The sequence below is a fragment of the Acomys russatus genome, chromosome 14, assembly GCF_903995435.1.
Source record: "Acomys russatus chromosome 14, mAcoRus1.1, whole genome shotgun sequence".
Lineage (NCBI taxonomy): Eukaryota > Metazoa > Chordata > Mammalia > Rodentia > Muridae > Acomys > Acomys russatus.
Window position 1 is genome coordinate 50,601,739 of NC_067150.1, and position 23,829 is coordinate 50,625,567.

At 38.0% G+C, this 23,829-nt stretch overlaps 1 protein-coding gene across 2 annotated transcripts in view; it reads right to left on the reverse strand.

Moving 5' to 3' along the window:
- The window catches only part of Arih1 (ariadne RBR E3 ubiquitin protein ligase 1), an 82,937-nt gene that overhangs the window by 13,115 nt on the left and 45,993 nt on the right, over positions 1-23,829 (reverse strand). For both annotated transcript variants that reach the window (XM_051156581.1, XM_051156582.1), the window contains 6 exons: positions 17,311-17,403; positions 16,790-16,845; positions 6,633-6,699; positions 4,481-4,587; positions 1,935-1,977; positions 1,436-1,507 (listed from right to left, as the gene is read on the reverse strand). In XM_051156581.1, coding sequence (XP_051012538.1) covers positions 1,436-1,507; positions 1,935-1,977; positions 4,481-4,587; positions 6,633-6,699; positions 16,790-16,845; positions 17,311-17,403 — 438 coding nt within the window. The remainder of the gene's footprint in view (positions 1-1,435; positions 1,508-1,934; positions 1,978-4,480; positions 4,588-6,632; positions 6,700-16,789; positions 16,846-17,310; positions 17,404-23,829) is intronic.

Here is a 23,829-nt window from a genome sequence, read left to right on the forward strand (position 1 = left end):
TGATTGACAAAATAGAACAAGAAAACTAATTCTAGGTCACATAGGATCCATATACAAAGAAATATGGACTGCAGAATTAGGCAAGCAAGTAGTCAGGCCTTGACTTTCAACCCATTTCCACAATTTCCATTTTTGTTTTTACATACTTTGAGAGGTTTTGTTGTTGCTGTTGAGACAGGATTTCTTTACACAGCCTTAGCCTGTTCTAGGAGTCACCATGTAAACCAGTCTAGCCTCGAATTCACAGCGATATCTCTGCTTCTCAAGTGTTGGCTTTTTTTTTTTTTTTTTTAAAGCTTTTAAAATTTTGAATGGTGTGTACACTGTGTTCTGCTCTATAGCTCTCAGCCTCGGTTCCTCTGAGATACTCTGCCTGAACCTGGAGTTCTTCAAATTCACCCCGGCTGGTTAACTACTGAGCTCCAAGGAATCCAGCGGTCTCAGAACCTCAGCACTGGGATTTCGAGCGCACGTGGCCATTCCTGTCTTTACATGGTGTCAAGGACACGAAACTCAGCTCCTCATACTTGAGCAACCAGCACTCCCACCCACTGAGCAGTCTCCTCAGCCCTGACTTTCATGTTTCATATTAGGTCTTGTTTAGCTCGGGCTGTGTTGAACTTCTGATTCCAGTTCAGAGCCTACAGAATGTGTCACCACACCCAGTTCATAAAGTGTTGAGGATCAAGCCGAGGGCTTTTGTATATTGTAGGCAAGCATTGTATCAACTGAGCTACACTGAGCCCCCAAAATACTGAATTTAAAGCTGGTTTCATTAATAGCATACATCAAAAGGAAACTAAGGGTTTTTCACTTAAATCATATTTAATATGGTTAGCATAAAGTAGATTCAAGGAAACAGTTATGCTCAAATCCCGGTCCCTAAAGATTGACATCTAGAAAGGAAAACTCAGTGATTTAAGGTAGAGAATGAACATTGGTGGTGAGATGGCTCAGGAAGTAAACGTACTTGCCACTAAGTCTAACAGGTCAATACACTGCACCTATAGAACGGAAAAACTGATGGTTGCAAGTGTTTCTTCCTTGACCTGGGCATGAGTACATACATCACATGCACATAAACCAAAAATGATTTAAAAAGAAAATAACCAACATTAAGCAGATATAAGTGAATTGGAATGGAGTATACTCAACATTTGTATATAAAAGGTGTCAACAAAATTAGCTTACTGTACAGGAATACTTATGTTTTTACAATAAAAGAACAATAGAGCACTGTGCACACTGCCTTACAGCTGTCCAGTAAAATGAACACCTGAAAGTAATTAAAGACAAACCCATAATACTTTTGCTAATGCTTATGCATCCTACCCATATCCATATTCACTATCAACAGTTCGGGGTGAGACTGGGGTTGGTGGGGGTTGGTGGGGTGGGGGTGGGGAGGAGGGGAGCGACACATAGATGGACCAACCTTTGTGTTAGCTGCAATCCAATTAGAAGTTTCACTGTCATCATCACACTTTTTAATCCACTTCTTCAACCACTATTTGAAAATAACAACCATTAGAATATAAGTAAAGGCTTAAGATAATTTTTTTCACCACTTAAACAAGGGTAAGTAAGCAAAAGATTATCATTAGGCATATTCTCAAAATAGGAAATTCATTTATATTGGATCAACCAAAGAACTTTGTCTGGTTAAAGTTGAGTGGGGAGCCTGGAACTAGAGGAAAAGTCAAATTATGATGTTATTCCCCACAAAACAAAACTTAACAACTAAGCTGCCCTACTCATGGATATCCTAAGGACAATCAGGAGCCTGACTCTGCAGAATGCACTTAGAATACCTGCGATGATCACTTGAAATAAAAAGAATAAACTCTTCTGTTTATTAGAGCAAAGTCATCAGCTATTATCTTTAATCAAATCTTAGAAATGTACCATCCCATTTAAAAAATTAAAAACCTCACCTTACATTTAACTGGATCATGCCAATTTTCACCACAGTTAAAGCTGAAAAGGACACAAAGAGTTTAGATAAATAATCCTACATACTATAGGCTTAAATAAAACAAAACAAAACAGCCAACCAGTCCACAGTATAGTCCCCTAGCACTGTCAGCAAGTTCTAAATGATTGGGAAATACTAAGGCAGAGAATTTGTCCGTTTATTTTACAGTGGATGTTTTAGTATTAGTGTGTACCAGCATGTAGTAGGTATTCAATAAATGAGAACTAAAAGCATAAAGACATGCCCTGGTAACAACTGTACACTAGTTCCTGCTAGACCGTCTCACTCAGACTACACGCATCAATACCTAGTCTACCTTCATTCACTCAGTTGGAGAACTGAAGAACAAAAGCCTGAATTTGGAGGTCAATTCACAATTCCACACTGATATACAGTAAACAACACATTAGAAGCAAATAGGTACATCTTTGCATAACGTAAATAGATTAAACTCAGCCCCATAGTATTAATCAATCTATTCAAAACAAAACAAAACAAAAAACAGGTATGATGGCTCACATCTGTAATCCTAGCACTTAAGATATGTATGTTTAGAGGGGAGGGGTATAAATGAAGGAAACACAAATACAAACACCAAGTTGGACAGGGTAGCCTATAAAAACCTAGGTCTCAAGAGAGGGAAAATAGGGAATTCAAGGCTACATAACACAACACAACACCCGTACCCACTGCTAAGGAGCCCACCAGGCTCCAATAGATTGTTTCAAAGTAACAGCTATACAGAAGGAACTCAGTGAGTCAAGCAAGGTAGGAACGTGGCATTTGAAGGGATGCAGTGGTAAGGGATGATAGACAGGGAACGAGAGGGCAAGAGTAACCAAAATTCACCCTATGTATGAAACTGTTAATGAATTTAATAAAATGTTTACAAAATAAAATTGGTGGTTAATAAAATTATCAAGTAATTTATAAAAATGACAAAAGAAAAATTATTTGCCAAAGAGAGTAGTACTAAATGAAGTCAAGGAAATTATTTCAAGCAAGACAGACATAGACTATAACAGAACAGGGAACCAAGGCGCCTCTGGTGTATCCCACACTCATTTCCTAAGGAAAGGAGGGGCTGGAAGATGGCTCAATGAGTAAGAGCGTTTGTTGCTCTTGCGGAGGACCCAGGATTGACTGCCAGCACCCACATGGTGACTGACAACCATTCCTAACTCCAGTTCCAGGGGATCCCATGCCTTTTTCTCCGAGGGCACTGGCACAGTATACAGTGGACAGACACAGGAAAAACATCACTGGCCTTGTTTGAAACAGGGTCTTGGGCTGGAGAGAAACGCTGTCTGCTCTTCCAGAGGTCCGGACAAGACTTCTTGTCTCAAAAACCACCTTCCTACTCCACCCCAACACACCACGACAAATCACCACCCAGTGGGATTTGTAAGGTGATTATGTCATAAGGGCTGCATTCATGAACAATACAACAAAGAGAGGCAGACAAGGAATAGCAAAAAAACCCAAAACACCAAAACCAAAAACAGACATCTACACTAACACAACTAATCCACCAGCACATTGGCCCCAGACTTGCTAGCTTGAGACATAAATTTCTGCTGTATAAATACTAGATTATCTTGTTATGATAGATTACCAGGCTAATAAAGGAAACTGCTAATGAGAAGTGAGGAGCGCTCTTTTAATAAAGTCTAAAACAAGGACGCAGATTTGGAACTTACTGATAGACAGGTTTGATAATGTGTGTTCAAAAAGAATACATTATCTTGAATAGACTCTACAGGGTGATTGTGGTGAAACTTGATAATGAAAGAAGAGGTGTAGAGAAAGCTCTGGCCATCTTGAGAATAGCCAAACAGTCCTAAACATAATGTATGCGAAGCTAAAGCCAATGAAAGCCATTCCGATGATGTCTCTGATGAAAATGAAGAACATGCTATTGCAATCACTGTAGAAGCTGACTTAACTGTGTCTGTGCCATATTGTTTTATGCAAGGTAGAAATGAAAAAAGAGACTGAGCACCTGACTGAATCAGCACTGATGAAGACATAGCTTGGCTTCTGATTGTAAAGGAGGACTTCGAGATGATAATGAAAAAGGAACAAAAACCTTCAAAGTGGGAGATTCTAAGGCTACCCATTTAGGGAAAAGGCCGGCTGAACAGTTCTGAGACACTAAGTGGTTCCCTAATATGTGGTATTGAAAAATTCCTGATAAATAAAATCTAGTATTCAGACAGAGAATATACTATAGAATTCTAAAGGCCCAAGTTACCAAGAAAGATGCCTTGGCTGTGTAGCCTTGGCTGTCCTAGACTCGCTTTGTAGACCAGGCTGTCCTCAATTTCACAGCAATCCACCTGCCTCTGTGATTTGTATTTTACTTAAAAGAAATATACATTATTTTAAACTAGTATCACATATCCCAGCATGAAGTCCCCCTCCCCTCCGTTTTATTACCAAGATTAAAAAGAAAAAGTGAAGACCCTATACTGAGGTCCCTCATTTAGAAAACCACCTGCTTACCAAAACTGGCGCCCACATTTGCAGCGGACTGGTTTCGCATCAGGATACTGAACTTTAACAACATGGTGGCAATCTGGGGCTGGACACCACTTCAATAGTCGGTTGCACTGAAATGTAAGTTAGAACACCTTTAAAATGACAGCAAGTAAAACAGCAAATGTTATAGCATCTAGGGTAAGATCAAAAGAGAAATAATGAAACAATAGTGCTTTTTATGTGTAATATTTTCTCATTATAATTATCATCTTTTAATCAGAAAGGAGTGTTAGCTTTCTCTGCATCTAGGAAGATATACAGTATTTCTATTTTACTTTGTTAACAATATGGTAGATTTCATTAACTGAAGGTTTTCAATGTTAAGCATTCTAACAATTTTTTATTTATTTGAACTCTGGGAATAACGTCAAGGAGCACACATTAGGCAAATGCTACCAATGAGCTCCATCCAACTGTAGAGTTTGCTAGTTCATCTTTTCTCCCTTTTGGGTCTAGGAATCAAATCTCACACAAAGCTGTATCCCCAGACCCTCACAAGATTACTCATTTCTAAAGTCCTAACTCTATAAAACATAAGAGCTATCTTTTGTCTATCTACAAACTCCATTGGGGCTTAAATAGTATTTAATTTTGGTTTCTGCTTGTCTCTCTGTTTTAAGATCTTAAGAAGTCCAGAGTACCTTCAATTTTGCCATTTCAGTGCTGGGATTTCCAGGTGTGTACCACCCCAACAATCATCATGTTTATAACACAAATAAGACATGCCTTAAGTAACACTGCACCAGGCTTCAAAAGTCAATTTACTGGCTGGGGTTATAACTTCAAAGACCACCACATGGGTAACATGTAAATCTGAGCTCTAGATTCCGAGGTACAGCGTACATTTAAAAATGTACGGTATTCCTTAATTTATAGTGTTATAGTTCAATCTCTAACACAGAAAAAAACTATGGTCTAGAACTAAAATACCAAGCTATACTGATGTTACTATAATGGGTGCTTACATTTTCAATAAAAGCTGAGTAAATAATTTTGTTTTATAACCTGGATACAATGTTCTCCGTATAGTTGCCATTATAGCACAAAATCAGTAAGAACAAATGTACAATAGGTACTTTCCAATAAATCCTGTTTGTTTGTTTTGTGAGATAGGGCCTCTCTTTGTGGCCCTGGCTGTCCTGGAACTCACAGATATCCTCCTACCACTGTCTTCCTGAATGCTGGGATTTTAAAGGCATGCTCCATCATACTCCCTGCCAATAAATCTTTATTTGCAAACAGAAATGAGGCATAAATTTGAAGAAAAAAAAAAAACTTTAAAATGAATAATTAAAAAAATATGTGTTTAGGGGGCATGTTTTGCCTGCATGTATGTCTGTGTCCGTGACTACTGCCCACACAGGACATAAGAGGGCACTGCATCCCCATGGGACTATAGTACAAAAGTTGTAAACTGCCATGTAGGGGCTGGGAATAGAACCTGAGTCTTCCTGAAGAGAAGCCAGGGCTCTTAATCACTAAACCATCTCTCCAGCCCAGCAGCTATAGTATTTTTCATTTGCAATGAATCATAAGACAATTAGAGAACTAATGAAGTCAGAGCACCCAACATGATTATGACATGTTCAATAACATAGTGTAATTCTTTGCTAGGAATAAAGAACAGTAAAGAAAAATACTACTAAAAAGGGCTGGAGAGATGGCTCAGAGGATAAGAGCACTGGGTTCAGTTCCCAATAACCACATATGGCTCACTACCATATATAATGGGATCTGGTGCCCTCTTCTGGTGTGCAAAAGTACACGTAGGCAAAACACTATATACATAATAAACAAATCTTAAGGGAAAAAAAGATTAATATCACAGCTAAAAAAAAAAAAAAAAAAAAAAAAAAAAAAGAGAGAGAGAGCGAGAGAGATAAATAAAGTAGGTGTTCCAAATATGGTAGCAGGCAGAAGTAGGCAGATTCCTACAAGTTAAAGGCCACCCTGGTCCACATAACATGGCCAGCCAAGGCTACATGGCAAGACCCTGTTGCAAGAAACCAAACTAAATCAAACCAAACTAAAACACAACAAAAACCTTAGCTAGTATTTTTATTAATAAACAGAATTTTGAAAGCTAAAGTTAAAAAAAGAAAAACAAGCTACTTACCTCTACAAAGCTATTTGTTATTAAATGCTGATATTTTAATTTAACTTTTGAATCTGTGATCAGGCGCCTGAAACCAAGAATAAAAGAAGTTGATTAAGTTTATGTTTATTAAGCCAAGTTTCACCACATGTATAATAATATGTAACTTTAAAAACTGTTTATGCTATGGCATAAAACTACCTATACTGAAAATATTAAATGTACATCTTCTATCAGTCAATCTGTTAGTTTAAACAATGACTTCCAAGTTTCCGTAATCTGACTTGGGTAGACAACTTCCTCATATCATATATTCTAAATATTCTATCTTGCCAAGTTCTCATTGCAGTCTAAAGGCTGCAAGTTGTGGTCTTAGTAGATATTTTGGTCTATAAAGCGAGTCCAGGACAGCCAAGGCCACACAGAGAAACCTTGTCTCGAAAACCCAAAACAACAACAACAACAAAACAACAAAAATCCTGTATCCATCATACTGACTTAACTATTAAAAGTGTTTGATAAGTATTCATATTCATGTTGAAGGCAAGGTCTAACAATCTATCTGGCAGCTCCTAAACATGTAAAAAACACAGCACCAGCACAGACTTCTTCAACTTCCCCTCTAGATATATACACTTGGAATTAAAAATGGGTGCTCCACAAAATCTCAGACATACTGTGCATATGACAAGAACACTCACAAAAAATAGAACCCAGATGAGTGCTTGGTAAAGTACTGGAAGATGTGAGAATGGTTGAATGTAAAAGGAATGGTAAAACTATTTTAGAATTGACATAATCGCAGCATTCTGGAGGTTCACACAGGAGAGTTTTCCTTTGAGTTTAACTTATTATATTGCACAACGAAACTGTCTTTAAAAAAAAAAAAACCAATCAAACAACAACAACAACAACAACAATAAAATCAGGCGCTAGGGGATGGTAACAACTCCACCAGTGGAATTTTATACACACACACACACACACACACACACACACACACACACACACTCCTCCCATTAAAATGGCAAGCCTAATGCCTTGTGTATTTGAGATCAGTTTAATAAGAGTACCTAATTCTAAATCAAATGCTCTAGTTTCAAAGACATTTTATACATCCATTATCCATAATGCTTCTGATTTTACATACTATTTTTTAAATTGTTATTGTAATTTATTCATTGTATTGTATCTTCCCCTTTCCACCCTTCCTCCCTCTTCTGCCCTATTACCCTCTCCTAGACCCCTGACAGAAGGGGACCTCCTCTCCTAGCATACGACCACAGCCTAATCAGGTCTCATCTGGATAGCCTGCTTCCCCTTCCTCTGTGTGCCTGCTGGGCCTCTCTACCAAGGCAAAGTGATCAAATCAGGGTCACCAGAGTTCCTGTCAGAGGCAGTCCGTCCCCACTTCCCCCACAACCATGGAGAATGAAATTACACACTATTTATTATAGCTGATCATAGTTTGGGAAGTAATCTATAAATCTGGCATGTACTACTTGTAAGAACAAAATGAAATAGTTTCCACCTAAACTATTTTCTGTGATACAGAAAATGACCTCATACTGTCAAGAATAGCACTATTAAGATGAATTAAAGTTCCAGCTATTAATAAGCTAATCTTAGGGATACCAGTTGCTATCCCTTTTGTTGTAAAGTCACTTGACCAATTCTGGGTGGAAGGCATCTCTCATGTAGTCAAAACAGATTCTCCCGCATGCCTTCTATACACATGGAGTACAACATTAGAGTCATTTAACTGGAGTTTAAATCATACCTGCTTTAACAAAACAACAATAAAAAACAAACAAAAAGAATGCAAGCTGGGAGCAATGGTGCAGACCTGTAATCCCACCACTTAGGAGGCAGAGGCAGGCGGATCTTTGAGTTCGAGGGCAACCTGGTCTATTAAGTGAGTCCAGGGCGTCCGAGGCTACACAGTAAAACTCTGGAATGCTACTGTGATTTGAAATCAAGTGACTTTGCCGTGATTAAACACCATGAGCAAATGCAACATGGGAAGGTTTATTTCACTTACACTTTTATAACAGTTCACCATGGAAAGCATTTAGGGCTAAACTTGAACAGAGAAGGAACATGTAGGCAAGAACTGATGAAGAGGCCATGGAGGCATGCTGCTTTACTGGCTTGCTAAAGACATGTTCAACTCACAATCACCAGGGCAGTGGTGACCCCACCCACAATGGCCTGGTCCTCCGAAATCATCAATCACTAATTAAGAGAAAGCCCTACAGGCTTGCCTACAAGCCTTTCTTATGGAGGCATGTTGTCAGTAAGTGCTCCCTCCTCTCTGATGTCTCTAGTTGTATCAATTTAATATAAAACTAGCTAGTACAACTACTAAATATAGCACCTATGCATATAAAGCACCTCAGTTAAAAAACATAGTTTCAATAAACATTTTCCTTTAAAGTCTTTTTCCCTTTGATATATAAATTACAGATACAAGTAATTAAATAACATCACATATTTTTTTTTGTAAATATACATACAATCACCTCTCTTTTCTCTACTTTCCCCCTTTTCTTCCTTTCTTGAAATAAGATCTCACTAAATACTCCAAAGACCTCAAAACTCAGTAATCCTGCTCATCCTCCCAAGACACAGACACACACAAAAAAATAAGATTTCCAAAACCCAATAGTCACAGTAATTCTCTTTGACCCTTTAACGCCTCTGTCCAAAACAGACCTGTGGTCAGAGAAACTGAGCAAAGGACAAAGACCATGTACTGACCCATCATTCCCTACAAAGTCTGCCTTTTGCAGTTCGCCTAACATTTCTTTGCCTCTTCTGACTTCTATATATTTACATAACATTTTAAAAGTTTAAGTTACTTGGGCTTACCAGTAGGCAATGTATTTTTTACTCTAGCATTATTTGTCAAAACTTGACAAATTGTTTCATTTTTACATTGCAACTAAGAATTTATTTGCTAGTGCCCTTGAGCTCTTTACACTGTAAAAGAGAAGGTATACTACTATTTCTATGCTAAGCTTCCTACTTACAACTATCAAAGTCAGAAGAGTTTTATATGGTTCTTGGCAGAGAACAAAGTTCATTCTGTTCTATTGTAAAGACAAGAATTCTCAACCACAGCATTAACGAAAGGTTTAAGGATACAATGAAAACCTTCATCAAAATAAGTCATCTTTCAGAGACAAAGGGCAAGCCACACTAGTGTGTGTGTATAATATATACAATAAAAATTGCTGTAATACTTTAAAAATTCTTAACAAAGTTACTAATAGACCAAACCAAATTTAAGAATGGAAATATTGCAGTGAGAACTTCATTAAAAGGACTATGGAAGGCTAGAGAGATGACTCAGTAGGTAAAGGGTCCCCAAGGCCTATATGTAAGAAGAGAGCCAACTCCCACAAGCTGCTCTCTTACCTCCACATGCATGCCATCCTATGTATGCACAATAAAAATAAATTTAGCCAAAAAAACAAAACAAAACAAAAAACCATTAAAGAGCTACCTAAATGATAATAAATGTAGAAAGAAAGCTTTAGATTATCTACTAGGAAATAGATATTATCTACTAGAAAACTACATTCTCACAAGAATGGCCAAAAGACAAGAACTCTCATATTTAGTGAGGTATATAAGCTCAAACACGTCAGAAAATAATTTGGGAGTATCTACTGAACTTTAATATTTTAGTCCCTATATAACCCAAGAAAATCAGTGTTGTCTTCCAAAAGACATATTGAAACATTCTTTAAAGTGCTACACACTGGCCAATCGATTATCCAGATAATCAAACTTACATAAAAATAATATGTACATATATACAATGCCTATGAAAAAAATATAATCTTATGTACACTCTCACTCACACTCTCTCTCCTCTCTCCCTCCCTGCCCCCATAGAATACACAGACACACAAATACAGACAGGCCAGCTCAGCTGAGCAAGCCTGATGACCCTTGGTACCCAAAATGAAAGGAAAGAACTAGAACTACTCTCAAAAGTTGTTCTCTGGCTTTCACATATGCTCAGTGGCACATGTATGCTATCACTCAACTGAACTCATATACACATGCACACAATAGTAATATATTAAAAAAATTTTAAAAATGCATGCTACATCATTCCACTTAAACGATACTCAAAATTTGGCAAAAATAGGTCTTAGTTATGGCAGTTAAGAGCAATGACACAGACATGTATACTTTTCCTACCAATCCACTAAAGGACGGTATAAAGGCAGTTTCCTCATACTAAGTAGTAGAGAGTTAAGAGGAACTGCTAAAAATTTGATGGAACATCGTTTAATTGAAAAAATTTTGTCTGTCTGCTTCTAAAATACAGACATAAAACTAAATCTTTCCCTCTTTGGGGGAGGGTACACTCAAATCCACCACAATCCCAGGTAACATCATTAAAACTGGTTAGTTAATTAAGGGACCAAACAGCTGGACTTCAGAGCACTTTACAATATATAGATATAAGCTTTCTTTTATTCCAGATTACTAGAAGAGCTATATGGATAAAGAATGATCCATAGGAAGGCAGATTTTAAAAATGAGAATTCTAAACAGAACTATTAGCATCTAAACACTTCAGGAGGTTAAAAACAAACAACAGGGGAGCTGGAGAGATGGCTCAGAGGTTAAGGGCACTGTCTCCTCTTCCAGAGGTCCTGAGTTTAATCCCCAGCAACTACATGGTGGCTTGCAGCCATCTACAATGAGATCTGATGCCCTCTTCTGGCGGGCAGGTGTACATGCAAGCAGAACGCTGTATACAAAATAAATAAATATAAATCAATCTTAAAAAAACAAACAACAAAACAGAAGGGACCAAGGTAGGAATGGAAACAGGCCAGTATAGAAAACAACACAATTTACTATGTAAAAAAGGTTCCATTTTCAACTAAAGATTATGTTAGATACCAAAAAACAAACAAACAAAAAGATTATGCTAGTTAATAAAGAGGAGAGCAAAATATGAGCCACATTTGAGGGAAAGCAATCAACAGAACTCTCGGTGACAGCATAGGTCTTTGAGTTAGGAAAACTTTTTTTCTTTTTTGGTTTGTTTTTTTTTTTTCTTTTTGGTTTTTTGAGACAGGGTTTCTCTGTGTAGCCTTGGCTGTCCTGGACTCACTTTGTAGACCAGGCTGGCCTCGAACTCACAGCAATCTGCCTGCCTCTGCCTCCCGAGTGCTGGGATTAAAGGCGTGCGCCACCACGCCCGGCTGAGTTAGGAAAACTTTTAAAGAAGCTAATATATATTATATATATACATATATATATATATAATATATATTAAGTTTTTAATAATGAAATCAGCAAAGCCTCTCAATAAATAAAATCTACAGAAAACTACCAAACCAAGCTAAAAATTGTATAGCTGAAAAGTGTAATTTCATTTCCCCAGCCATGAAAAACAAAAACAAAAAAAATGCATAATTGAAATAAAATCTTGACTGAAAAGATTGAATAGACATAAGATGGCAAAAAAGCACAACACATAAAAATAAACACAAATAAATAAAAAGAACTTAAAATCTATTTACCCAAAGACGTATCAGTAAAACTCTTTTTTGAGTGTTTGGAAAGTAAGAAGAAAATGTACAAATGAAAAAAAGCAGATCCTCCAAGAAATTGGGGGTGGGGTGGGGTGGGGAGAGAAATCAATGAGTAAATGGGGTTAGTATATGATCAAAAAGGGCATCATCATCATCATCGGCTCAGTGGGCAAAGGGCTTGCCATAAAAGTGTGTATACTGGAGTCTAGATCCCCAGCACCCACATAAATAAAGGTAGGCCACTTATAATTCTAGTACTAATAAATAATTCAGGAACAGGGATCCTTGGAGAAAGCTGGCCAGCTAGGCTAGCTGAAGCAAAGGTTCAACTGAGAGAGGAAGACTCCCAACGTCAGGCTTGGATCTCTACACACATCCTCAAAACCATGCGTGCATAATAAATGTATGTTCCCATACAAATATATACAAAGAGGAGGAGGTGCTTTAAGAAAGAATGGACTAGCTAAGCACAGTCATCCGGGTATCTGTAGTCCCAGCATTTGGATGGTAGAGCTAATAATATGAGGAGTTCAAGGATTTCCCCAGCTACATATCAAGCTAGAGGGAAACTCAGCAGCTACATGCACCAGCTGCTCTTTCAGAGGAGCCAAGTTCTGCTGCCAGAACCCACATTAGTTAGTTCACAACCACAGGCAACACCAGCTCCAGGAAGGCCTGATAACCCTCCTCTAGACTCTGAGAGCACCCACTAGGAACACAAGAACCAACACTGGCAAGACAAGAGACACAGTCAATGTGAATTCAAGGCCAGCTAGGCTTACACAGTGATACCCTGCCTCACCCCTACCCCATGAAATAAGCAAAAAGTTCTCAAATTTTATGAAAACTATTAACTTCTGAATCTAGAGTTCAAAAATCTGTACACAGGACAGACAGACAGACAGACCCAGACCCAAACAAGTCAGAGTGAAACTGCTGTAAGCTAAAGACAAAACTGTTAAATTACTAGCTAACAACAGAAATAGTGCAATAACATATTCCAAGTGCTAAAATTACTAAAAGAAAGTCCAAGAACACAAGCATTTTGGAAAATGTCAAGCATCAATCCATAAATGCTGTAACAATTTATCACCCCTCTGGTACTTTATTCTCATTAATTTAGATATTACCATAATTTTATCATCTTTATCCAATCTGAAATACTAAAAAAAACCAAAACCAAAACAACAAAAAACCAAAAACTTTAAGTTGGAGAATCAAAATTTAATTTATACTGCATGAGTTTTATGTGAAATTTAAGTATCTTTTCACAATGGCCCTGCCTGCTCATTACATAGGTATATTACCTTTGGGGAGTAGGCAAGCTATACGCATACTACTGCATGTGCACACGTAGGTTATAGGACACACTCAGGTGCTGTTCCTCCAGTGACATTCGCTTTGTAACTTTTCTTTTTTTCCAGGTATGTTATAGGAATCATGTCCTTATGCTTACATGGCAGACAATTTGGGGGGAGGGGGGCGGTTTATCAAGACAGGGTTCCTCTGTGTGACCCTGGCTGTCCTGGACTCTGTATACCAGGCTGTCGTTGAACTCACAGAGATCCGCCTGCCTCTGCCTTCCGAGTGCTGGGGTTAAAGGTGTGCGGCACTAATCTTTCAATGAACATGGGATATCTCTCATCCACATATCTTTTTGAGATGCTAATTTTCTTCCCTTTAGTAAGTATAGGCACAGAAGTGGGATTCCTGGTTTCAATTTGGAGGAAAACCTTTATATAAATTACTATAATAAGATGGGTGTGGTGGTGCAGGCCTTTAATCCCAGCACTCGGGAGGCAGAGGCAGGTGGATCCGCTTTGAGTTTGAGGCCAGCCTGGTCTACAAAGCGAGTCCAGGACAGCCAAGGCTACACAGAGAAACCCTGTCTCAAAAAAAAAAAAAAAAGAAGTGATGGGATTAAAGGCATGTGCCACCACCTCCCTGCTGTTATTTCTAGTCATAAGGTATAATTTTTCCTTTTAGTACTGATTATCATATACATTAACACTTAAACTTTTATGTTACACCTATTATTGTAAACGTTTTGGGGAATGGCATTCTATGGATGAAACTAAAGAAATTACCAGTAATTTCTGGAATGAATCAAAGGATATAGGCACTAGATGGGGGAATGAAACTAACACATTTAAGAATACAATGGACAGCCAGGCGTGGTGGTGCACGCCTTCAATCCCTGCACTTGTGAGGCAGGCAGGTGGATCGCTGTGAGTTCGAGGCCAGCCTGGTCTACATAGTGAGTCGAGGACAGCCAAGGTTACACAGAGAAACCTTGTTTCAAAAAAACCAAAAACAAACAAGACAGACAGACAGACAGACCACAATGGACAAGAATGAACAGGTAATATGATAAAGGTAAGTGCAACAGTGCTGGCAGCTGATTTATTTTTAGTAACTTAAACAGTAATGGAAACAGGATAAACTCCAAGCCAAACAAGATTAGTGCAGAGCTAGCAACAGTAGTAAATATGTTGCAAATAAACCAAATAAGACTGAAATTAAGAAGGCAGGAACAAAGCTGGGTGGTGGTAGTGCTGCCTTTAATTACAGCACTTTGAAGGCAGAGGCAGGTGGATCTCTGAGAGACTATACAGAGAAACCCTGTCTCAAAAAGAAGAAAGAAATTAAGAAAAAACAAAGAATGAACGAACAGAATGGAGACTAGCAGGAAGTTAAGAAAGAGCATTTTCAAACAAGCCTAACAACCTGAGTGTGACCTCTGGGACCCACTTAGTTGAAGAAGAAAACGTACTGACGTAGGTTATCCTCTGGTCTCTATATGCATGCATTGTGGTGTGTATACACACACACACACACACACACACTCTTTCTCTCTCCCCCCCCCCAAAACTGTCCTAAGTGGAATATGTAAGCTTTAGAAGCTGTGCTGGTCAGGTTAATTTAGCTTAATTAGGTTAAATTTGCTTTTTAAAATGCAGAGGTTATTAATTTTTAATCACAGATAAAACTTTCTGTTTAGACAATTACCTAAAACTAATTATATCATTTGTTTATGGATCATTCAAGACCTCAATGCTAAGCATCCTGGGGTTTATACCATGTTACAGGATATTTGATTATTGTACATAGAAGACCTACTTGTTAGCAAAATATAAAAGTATAAATAGACATGACATTTGCCAGATGAAATTGGGTATGTCCAGAGAGATGAAGTGTGGGTACGCCCCTAAATCCTCCATAGATGAAGTGTGGGCACGCCCCTAAATCCTCCATAGATGATGGTGCTAAAGAATGGGAAGTTCCTGCCCAGTTTAAGGCAAGCTGCTTTGGAGAGAGAGGTCCTGTGGTCTTTTGACTGTGGTCTTTGACTTCAAAGTAACAGTTTTTTCAATACAAAACAAGAAAGCAAAATTCCAATGCAAAGAAAGCCAGGCAGCCTCGAGCTATCCTACGGGAAAGTTTGGCCTTTATGGGCTTGCCCTGGAGACGCTCTCACACCCCACAAGGTGACATGGTTCAGCCTGCCAAGGGTGTAGGGGAGGAGCTAGAGACTTCTTTCATAAGCAACCTTTGATAGTGTTCCCTCTCCCTTTTGGCTTTGAAGAGCCTTAAAGGAAGCAGCTCTGGGTAAAAATAGAGATCCTCTCTCTGGATTTGTAGGAACAACAGAAAAGCAGCTTCCAGGACACAGGTAGAAGAGAATTCTAGAAAAGAGAGCTAAGGGCCCTCTTGGATTTGGAGGAGCTCAAGAGAAAGGTAGACTAGTTAGGTAGAATGCCCCCACCCCCCAAAAAAAAGTTTCTAAAGAGCTAGTGACTTAGTTGTAGAATCAGGCTTGAAAATAGATATTTTCAATATAATTCAGAAAATAAAGTTAGCTCACTGAGCTAGTAGGGTTTTATCTCAAATTAAACCTACCATACATAATATGTATAAATATTAGATAATTTAAGCAGTTACAATGCCAGGAACCCACTATGCTTCTTTTTCCAAGTTTCCTCCCTCCCTCCAAAGGGAAACATCTGTAGGAAAACCTAGTTTACAACCCCCAGCTGTAATGCACCTTTGAAGCAGGTAGCAGCATTCCAGTGGAGAATAATGTATCCCTGAGCAGTACAGTAAGTGACTAATAAATCAGGAGTACTCTGCGGCATCACAGCTGAATTTCTCCTTTCTCAGAAATTATGTACCTGTACTGAGTCTATCCTTTCTTTAATCCAGCATACATATTTTCATAACGAGCCACATTCCTTTTTATTACTTTCCAGTTTTGCTTATTTTTTGTGGGTGCTGATAAATCAATGCCAGGACCTCACACAAACTGGGCACTTCCAGCCTTCAAACTTCCCTGATTCTGTCTCAGTCTGTTTTCCAAAGGACATCAATTAACATTATCTCATTATACAATTTCATGATTTATCAAAATTTTAAGTATCACATATTGCCAAATTTATCATAAAAGTGACTATCAAGTTGCAAGTGTCCCTTTTGTATCAGAAAGGAATGAGTATGGAACAAAAAGTCTCTTCAGAATCTTAATAATTTACCTTCTCAGTAAGTACTAAAACAAAGTTAATTTGGCTTAACCAACAAAACATTTGACATGCAGAATCTATCAGAAATACTTACATAACTGTGTTGTCATCCACTAAAATATCACAACCATGAGCAGGACACGAAATAGTCTGAAAAAGATTGAAGTTTAAACTATGCCTTCATTCAGCAACATTTACACGACACTTAGCACTGCCTGGCACTTTGCTAGGTTCTGTTGACATATTCCTGTTTGTAGGATCTCAATCCTTTCCCTTTCTATCATAGCAAGTAAGTCTTTGAGTGTCTGAGTGTCACTACCCTTCAAGGTAATAGTTTTTTCAATACAAAACAGGAATGTTAAAAGCAAAATGCCAGACAGAGCTCTTTATCAGGATGAGCCTGACAGAGATTATCAGAGGGGATCCCGCCTGCTAGGAAAAACATTACCTAGATTAGATTGTTAACTAGAATGTTATATTCTAACTCATTGTCTTCTCTTTCTTTTTTAAGACTTTTAATCTAGATAAATGTTTAATCCTGAAACTTTTACCTGGCTGTATTTATGTAAGTGCCTAAAAACTACAAGTAAATTTCATAAGTGAAAATCAATTTACCTGTCCCATGCCTTCCTCCATTATTTTGGTAGTTAAATATTCACTCCAGCACTGCATACAAAACTTATGTCCACATTCAAGGCCAGTAAAATACTGTAATAAAAATAAAAAACAAAAAATAAATGTTATTTTTTTAAAAGTAAAAGAAAAGCTGTAAAACTACATATTGCCTTAAAGCTTTATTAGTTCATAATTTTCATAGTAGCTAAAATGCCATTTGACAATAACCAAAAAGCTCCTACCACTAACTTATACATATGAGATCGAGACATGCATATACTTTGAACACAGATTTCCTAATAGAAATGCATACAAAGTTTACAGAGGTAGACAATAACAAGTTTGAATAAATGATAAATACACCACTGAACACAAAAGATGTTAGCTATTATGGAAGCATAAATCAAACCACAATAGCAGACTATGACATACTAACTAGGAGAGATCTAATTAAAAAAATATTACCAAGTATGGAGATGGAAAATTGGAAGCCCATTCCAATATACTGTTTGATGAAAATGTGAAAAGCTATCACAACTCTGGAAAACAAGGCACCAACTACCTCAAAATATTAAATGCAGCCGTCATGAGTTCTGTCTTGATTACTGTTCTAATGCTATGACAAAACATTACAACAAGGCAATATGTAAATGAACGTTCAATTTGGAGTTCTAGGTTAGAGTCCATAACCATCATGGCAAGGAAGCATGGCAGCAGGAAGGGTTACATGTGCATCATAAGCACAAGACACAGACAGCTAACTGGAAACGGCATAGATTTTTGAAACCTCAAAGCCCACCCAACTAACACACATCCTCCAACAACCTCCTAATCGTTCCTAAAAGTTCCACCAACTGAGGTCCATGAGGACTACTCTCATTCAAACCGTATCACATGTCCCAGCCATTATACTTCTACCATATATTACTGAATAGAAAAGAAAAGATGAATTCTTACAAAATTCTTACAGTCACACCATGCATAACAGCCAAAATACAGAAACAACTCAGACATTTATCAATAAATACATGTGTAACAACAATATAATGGAATATTTAGTCACAAAAAGGAATAAAGTTCGAATAGGTGCTACAAAATGAATGAACCCCGAAAACATGCTAAATGAAAACAGCCAATGACAAAAGGCCTAACACAGTTTGACTCTATTTAGATGAAAGGTACAAGACAGACGAGTCTTTAAAAATGAAAAGGCATTTGTTTAGGAAAGGAGGAATGAATATTAAAAGGTTTAAGTTTGGTGGGGGTTTGGGGGAGTGGGAGGTAATATAAAAATATTTAAAATTTAAAAATAATCTTGAGTTGGGCATGGTGGCACACATCTATTAATCTCAGCATTAGAAGGCAGAGGCAAGAGGATCTCTGTGAGTTCAAGGTCAGCCTGGTCTACAAAGTGAGTTCCAGGACAGCCAGGGCTATTACACAGAGAAGCCCTGTCTGGAAAAACGAAACAAACAAATGGAGGGGGGGCAGGGAGGGGTGGAAGAGAAGAGGACTGCAACTAACATTTTATGCAGCCAGGGCTACATAGTGAAACCCTGGGGTGTGGGGGAAGGGAGAGAAACCAATAATAATAAATTAGTAAATCGAGAGGTTCATTGTAAAATTAGGTATAATGGCATATGTCTATAATCTAGAACTTAGAGAAATAAAGGTAGAAGGATCAAGAGTTCAGGACAAGTCTTGACTATATGTTCAAACACTAGCCTGCAAGCTAAGATACTTGGATTAACTACCATAACTATAAAATAATTAGCTAAGAATAATAGAAAGCCAGGCATGATGATATACACCTATAATTCCAGCAATATGAGGCTTAAGGCAAGAGAATTGAAGGGATTTGGGACAGCCTGAGACAAACAGGTAACACCTGACCTCAAAACAAAGAAAAATTAATAAAAGATATTGTTCTAATCATAACTTGCAATATTTTTGAAGACTAATAATTTAGAGGTGATGGTTGAATGAAGTATAGTGTACTATATATAAGATTTAAGACTTAAAGAAACGGTGGTTAATGTATTTCTGTCGTCAGAACATTTTACAGGACTGACGATATGGCTCAGTGGCAGTTTTTGTCTAATTTGTTTGATGTTCTAGGTTAGATTCTCTAGCACTGTCAAATAAATAACATAAAACAAAAAAAATTAATCTTACAATATTTATGGCTAATACTGAACAAGTATTACTTGTATAGAGTCATTTAAAATTACATTGTAAAAAAATCCTCAATTTTTAAAAAATGTTCTATTTTAGAAACCAAATCAATTTACTTATCACCTGTTAGACTGGTAAAGCTGTGTTGGCATGGATGCGAGATTTGTTTTGTTTTTCAAGACAGGGTTTCTCTGTGTAGCCTTGGCTGTCCTGGACTCTTCTTTGTAGACCAGGTTGGCCTCGAACTCACAGAGATCTGTGTTCATCTGCCTCCCAAGTGCTGGGATTAAAGGCATGGGCCATCACCACCCAGCTGATGTGAGAATTTTTAAGCAATACTATTACCATATAGATATGTTTAAGTGGCATGTGCCTGTACTTCCAGTTGGGGGACTGAGGCAAACCAACTATTTCAACTTACAAGGGGTTTGGGCATCTGCAAATAGTTACTACACTTAAGCTTGCCCAACAATGTGAGACTGTATCATTTTAAGGTGTGTGCGACTTTATTACTAATTTAGGTAATTGGCTTTTAAAATTATAGAAAATTTAGCTTTGATTCTGAGTGTTCAAAGTTGTGATGCCACACAGAAACACTTTACTTATACACAGTAAAAGATTCTCAGTCTTTAATTTATGGCTTTTAAATAAAGCATCTTTGAGTCTGTTTCAACCTCCATATTGTTTCAAAATCCTATCCTGCATAATCTACCTTCTTTGAAGTTCCTTTTCTACAACTCACTAACTTCTCCTAGGGATACCCCGTTCTGCTGCTATCTATTCTTGCACCTAGCAGTTTAGTCTTCACCCAGTCCTACCACAATTGACTGTTTCAGTATTTTTCACCTACTACTATATCATCTTAAATCCTTGTATCTTTCCTAATAATTAACATTTGTTTCAGAAATTTCCCATCTAATTTATTCCTAGCTCTTTTTACTGTCTCTCTTTTAAGTGGTACTTTTAAAAGTCTGGTACCTTTTCTAAGTAGTTATTATCTGAAATATGCTTACAACATGGATGCTTACGGTATCGTATGCAAAGAATTAGAGGGCCAACAATTATATAGATCTCATTTAAATACAGAAAAGTAGCAATGTAAAGAAGAATAGCCCAGGGGCTGGAGAGATGGCTCAGAGGTTAAGAGCACTGGCTATTCTTCCAGAGGTCCTGAGTTCAATTCCCAGCAACCACATGGTGGCTCACAGCCATCTATAATAAGATCTGGTGCCCTCTTCTGGCCTGTAGGAGAACATGCAAGGCAAAACATTGTAGACATTAAAAAAGTATAGCCCAGTCCTGAAGCTGATTTTTTAGGCAGAATAACAAACACAGTGTGTCAACTTTAAAGGTATAAGAATCTCAATACACTAACCTACCCCAAGTTCACAAGAATCTTTGTATGTCATTCTTTTACACAATCAGGAATCATTAACAGTCATAGGAGTTAATAAATTACTACTGAAATCCTAAGCCACCGTGTTCACCGTACTTTCTACTTTGGGGTCTATTATCAGAGAATACTTTACAAAACTATACATTAGCTAGCTAGACATACAGAAGAAAGACATGATGTATGCTTACAGACTCAGAACTTGGAAGGCTAAGATAAAAAAAAACGATCATGAGATAAAAGCCAGTTAGAGTAATAGTCAATTTCAGGACAGTTTGAGAATATTACCTTATTACCTAACCAGAAAAATAAATCACTATTTCCATCTAAAGAGAGTGCAACCCTAACCTATGGTCTGAACAACCAACCATATTACTGTGTTGAAGAAAGGTGTGTTACTCCAGCTACACTGCCATTTGATTTGTATTTTCCTTTTCTCTTTGACATGTTTGCTTTTAACTACCTCGTGTCTAACTCTCTTGATTCCTTGGGCTTTTTCTTAACTCATGAAACTTGACTGTGTTTATGTTGTAAATAAATTCAAACTTGTAGACTATCATCTATAACAGAAATGACCTTTAGGGCTGGAGAGATGGCTCAGAGGTTAAGGGCATTGACTGTTCTTCCAGAGGTCGTAAGTTCAATTCCCAGCAACCACATGGTGGCTCACAACCACCTATAATGTGATCTGATGCCCTCTTCTGGCCTGCAGATGTACATGCAGACAGAGCACTGTACACATAATAAATACATCTTTAAAAAAAAGAAATGACCGGGCGTGGTGGCGCAGGCCTTTAACCCCAGCACTCGGGAGGCAGAGGCAGGCGGATCGCTGTGAGTTCGAGGCCAGCCTGGTCTACAAAGGGAGTCCAGGACAGCCAAGACCACACAGAGAAACCCTGTCTCAAAAAAAAAAACCAAAAAGACCTTTAAAGGATCTCAAGTGTTTAATTTCTAGTATTTTACCTTACACACATGACAAAATACTGTTCAAAGGCTTTTTTTTTCCCCCCCTTAATTTAAATGTTTTTAGGTGGGTAGGGGAAAGACAGACTCACTATGTAGGTGGATAAGGCTGCCTCTGCTTTCTGAGCACTAGGATTAAAGGTGTGTGCCACTACATCCAAATAGCAGGGTTTCTGTGTGTAGCCCTGGCTGTTCTGGAACTCACTCTGTAGACCAGGCTGGCCTAGATCCAGCAGCCTCTGCCTCCCAAATGCTAGGATTAAAGGCAGGTACCGACACCACCATCACCACTTTCTTGAATTGGGTGTAACAAAGGTGGTGACTCTGAATTCAACCAGTGCTCAATCCAAAAAAAACCTAGTAAATTCAAAGTTAGACCCTCTCTCCTAGATAGTTAACTCCAAAGTACTATATAAGCTACTAGAAACATTTATTTAGGTCAAGTGTGTTAATGTGTGCCTGTAATGTAACTAAGGAGACTGAAACAGGAAGACCATGAGCTTAAGACCAACCTAAGCTACATAGTGAGACCTTGTCTCTGAAAATGAAAACAAAAAACTACACACACACACACACACACACACACACACACACACACACACACACACTTACTTAAAAGCCTCTATTCATGTGGCCACTGTATAACAGCAAAATTGCTTTCTAAGAAAATGAAGGTACTGAACATTTATATAGTAAGAGGAAACTGTAAATGTTTCACAGAGTAGTCCAAATAAACACGTTTCTTTCTTTTTTAAGATTATTTGTTTATTTAATATATATGGGGAAATTTGTCTGCATGTATATCTGCACACCAGAAGATAGCAGACAGTTGTGGGTTGCCATGTGGGTGCTGGGAATTGAACTCAGGACCCTTGGAAGAGCAGCAAGCGCTCTTAGCCACTGAGGCATCTCTCCAGCCCCAGCAAATTTGTTTCTTTTTTTTTTTTAAAGATTTATTTATTATGTATACAGTGCTCTGCTGCTTGCCAGAGCCAGAAGAGGTCACCAGATCTCATTATAGATGGTCTTGAGTCACCATGTGGTTACTGGGAATCGAACTCAGGACCTTTGGAAGAACAGCCAGTGCTCTTAACCTTTGAACCATCTCTCCAGCCCCGCAACAAGTTTCTTAAGAAATTCCTCAACACATTAATAAACCTCCACGCAGAATTTCAGGTGACTCTGCTAAAACTGAACAAAAACAATCATCTGTGTATACTGACCTAGAAATGAGAAAATAACTGTTGTGATTGTATTGTTCATAACATTAGTAGTTTCCATTCATAGCTCTTTAAATTAACCACATAACTTAAAATAACTCTCCAATAAACTTTAACTCCTTAACTTTAAATGCACTTTTCAATTCCTTAAGGTTTTAGCACTCGTCTTACTGTTACATTTTCTTGTCTTGCTCATCATACCCTCAGTTGTCAGCTCCTTTAGATCTGCTGGATTCATGAATGAACTGCATCTATTGCGGTTTGGTTCTTAAATACCCCCTAAAGCCTGTATATTAAGACTCAGTTTGTGAGGTTATTGGGAGGTTGCAGAACCTTTAGGAGTAAGACTCAGTTGGAAGGGTAGTCAAATAACTATAAATGTCCCTGAGAAAGGAAAACTGGATTTTCTGTCCCTTCCTCTCCCCGTCTCCTCTGCCTCCTCCAAGTTAAGCATCTCTACTGCACCATGGACCACATCGTAAAGTATGTTTTCCCCACAGACCTAAAGCAAAGAAGGTCAAGAACCTAAGCCACTGGAATCATGAGCCAAGTCAAGCTGCTTTGCCTCAGGTTAATTATCTCAGGTATTTAGTCACAGCAATAGAGAGTGAAACCAACATTGTACTGTGGTCTAATGTGGCCAGGTAGGTGTCAAGTTCACAAGGGATGTTAATCCTCACTGTTAAGCTAATTGAGTCAAGTATCTTTACAAGAGACACTCCCCTAAGGTTTGCTTATGAAGATGTTTTCAGAGAATTAATTAAC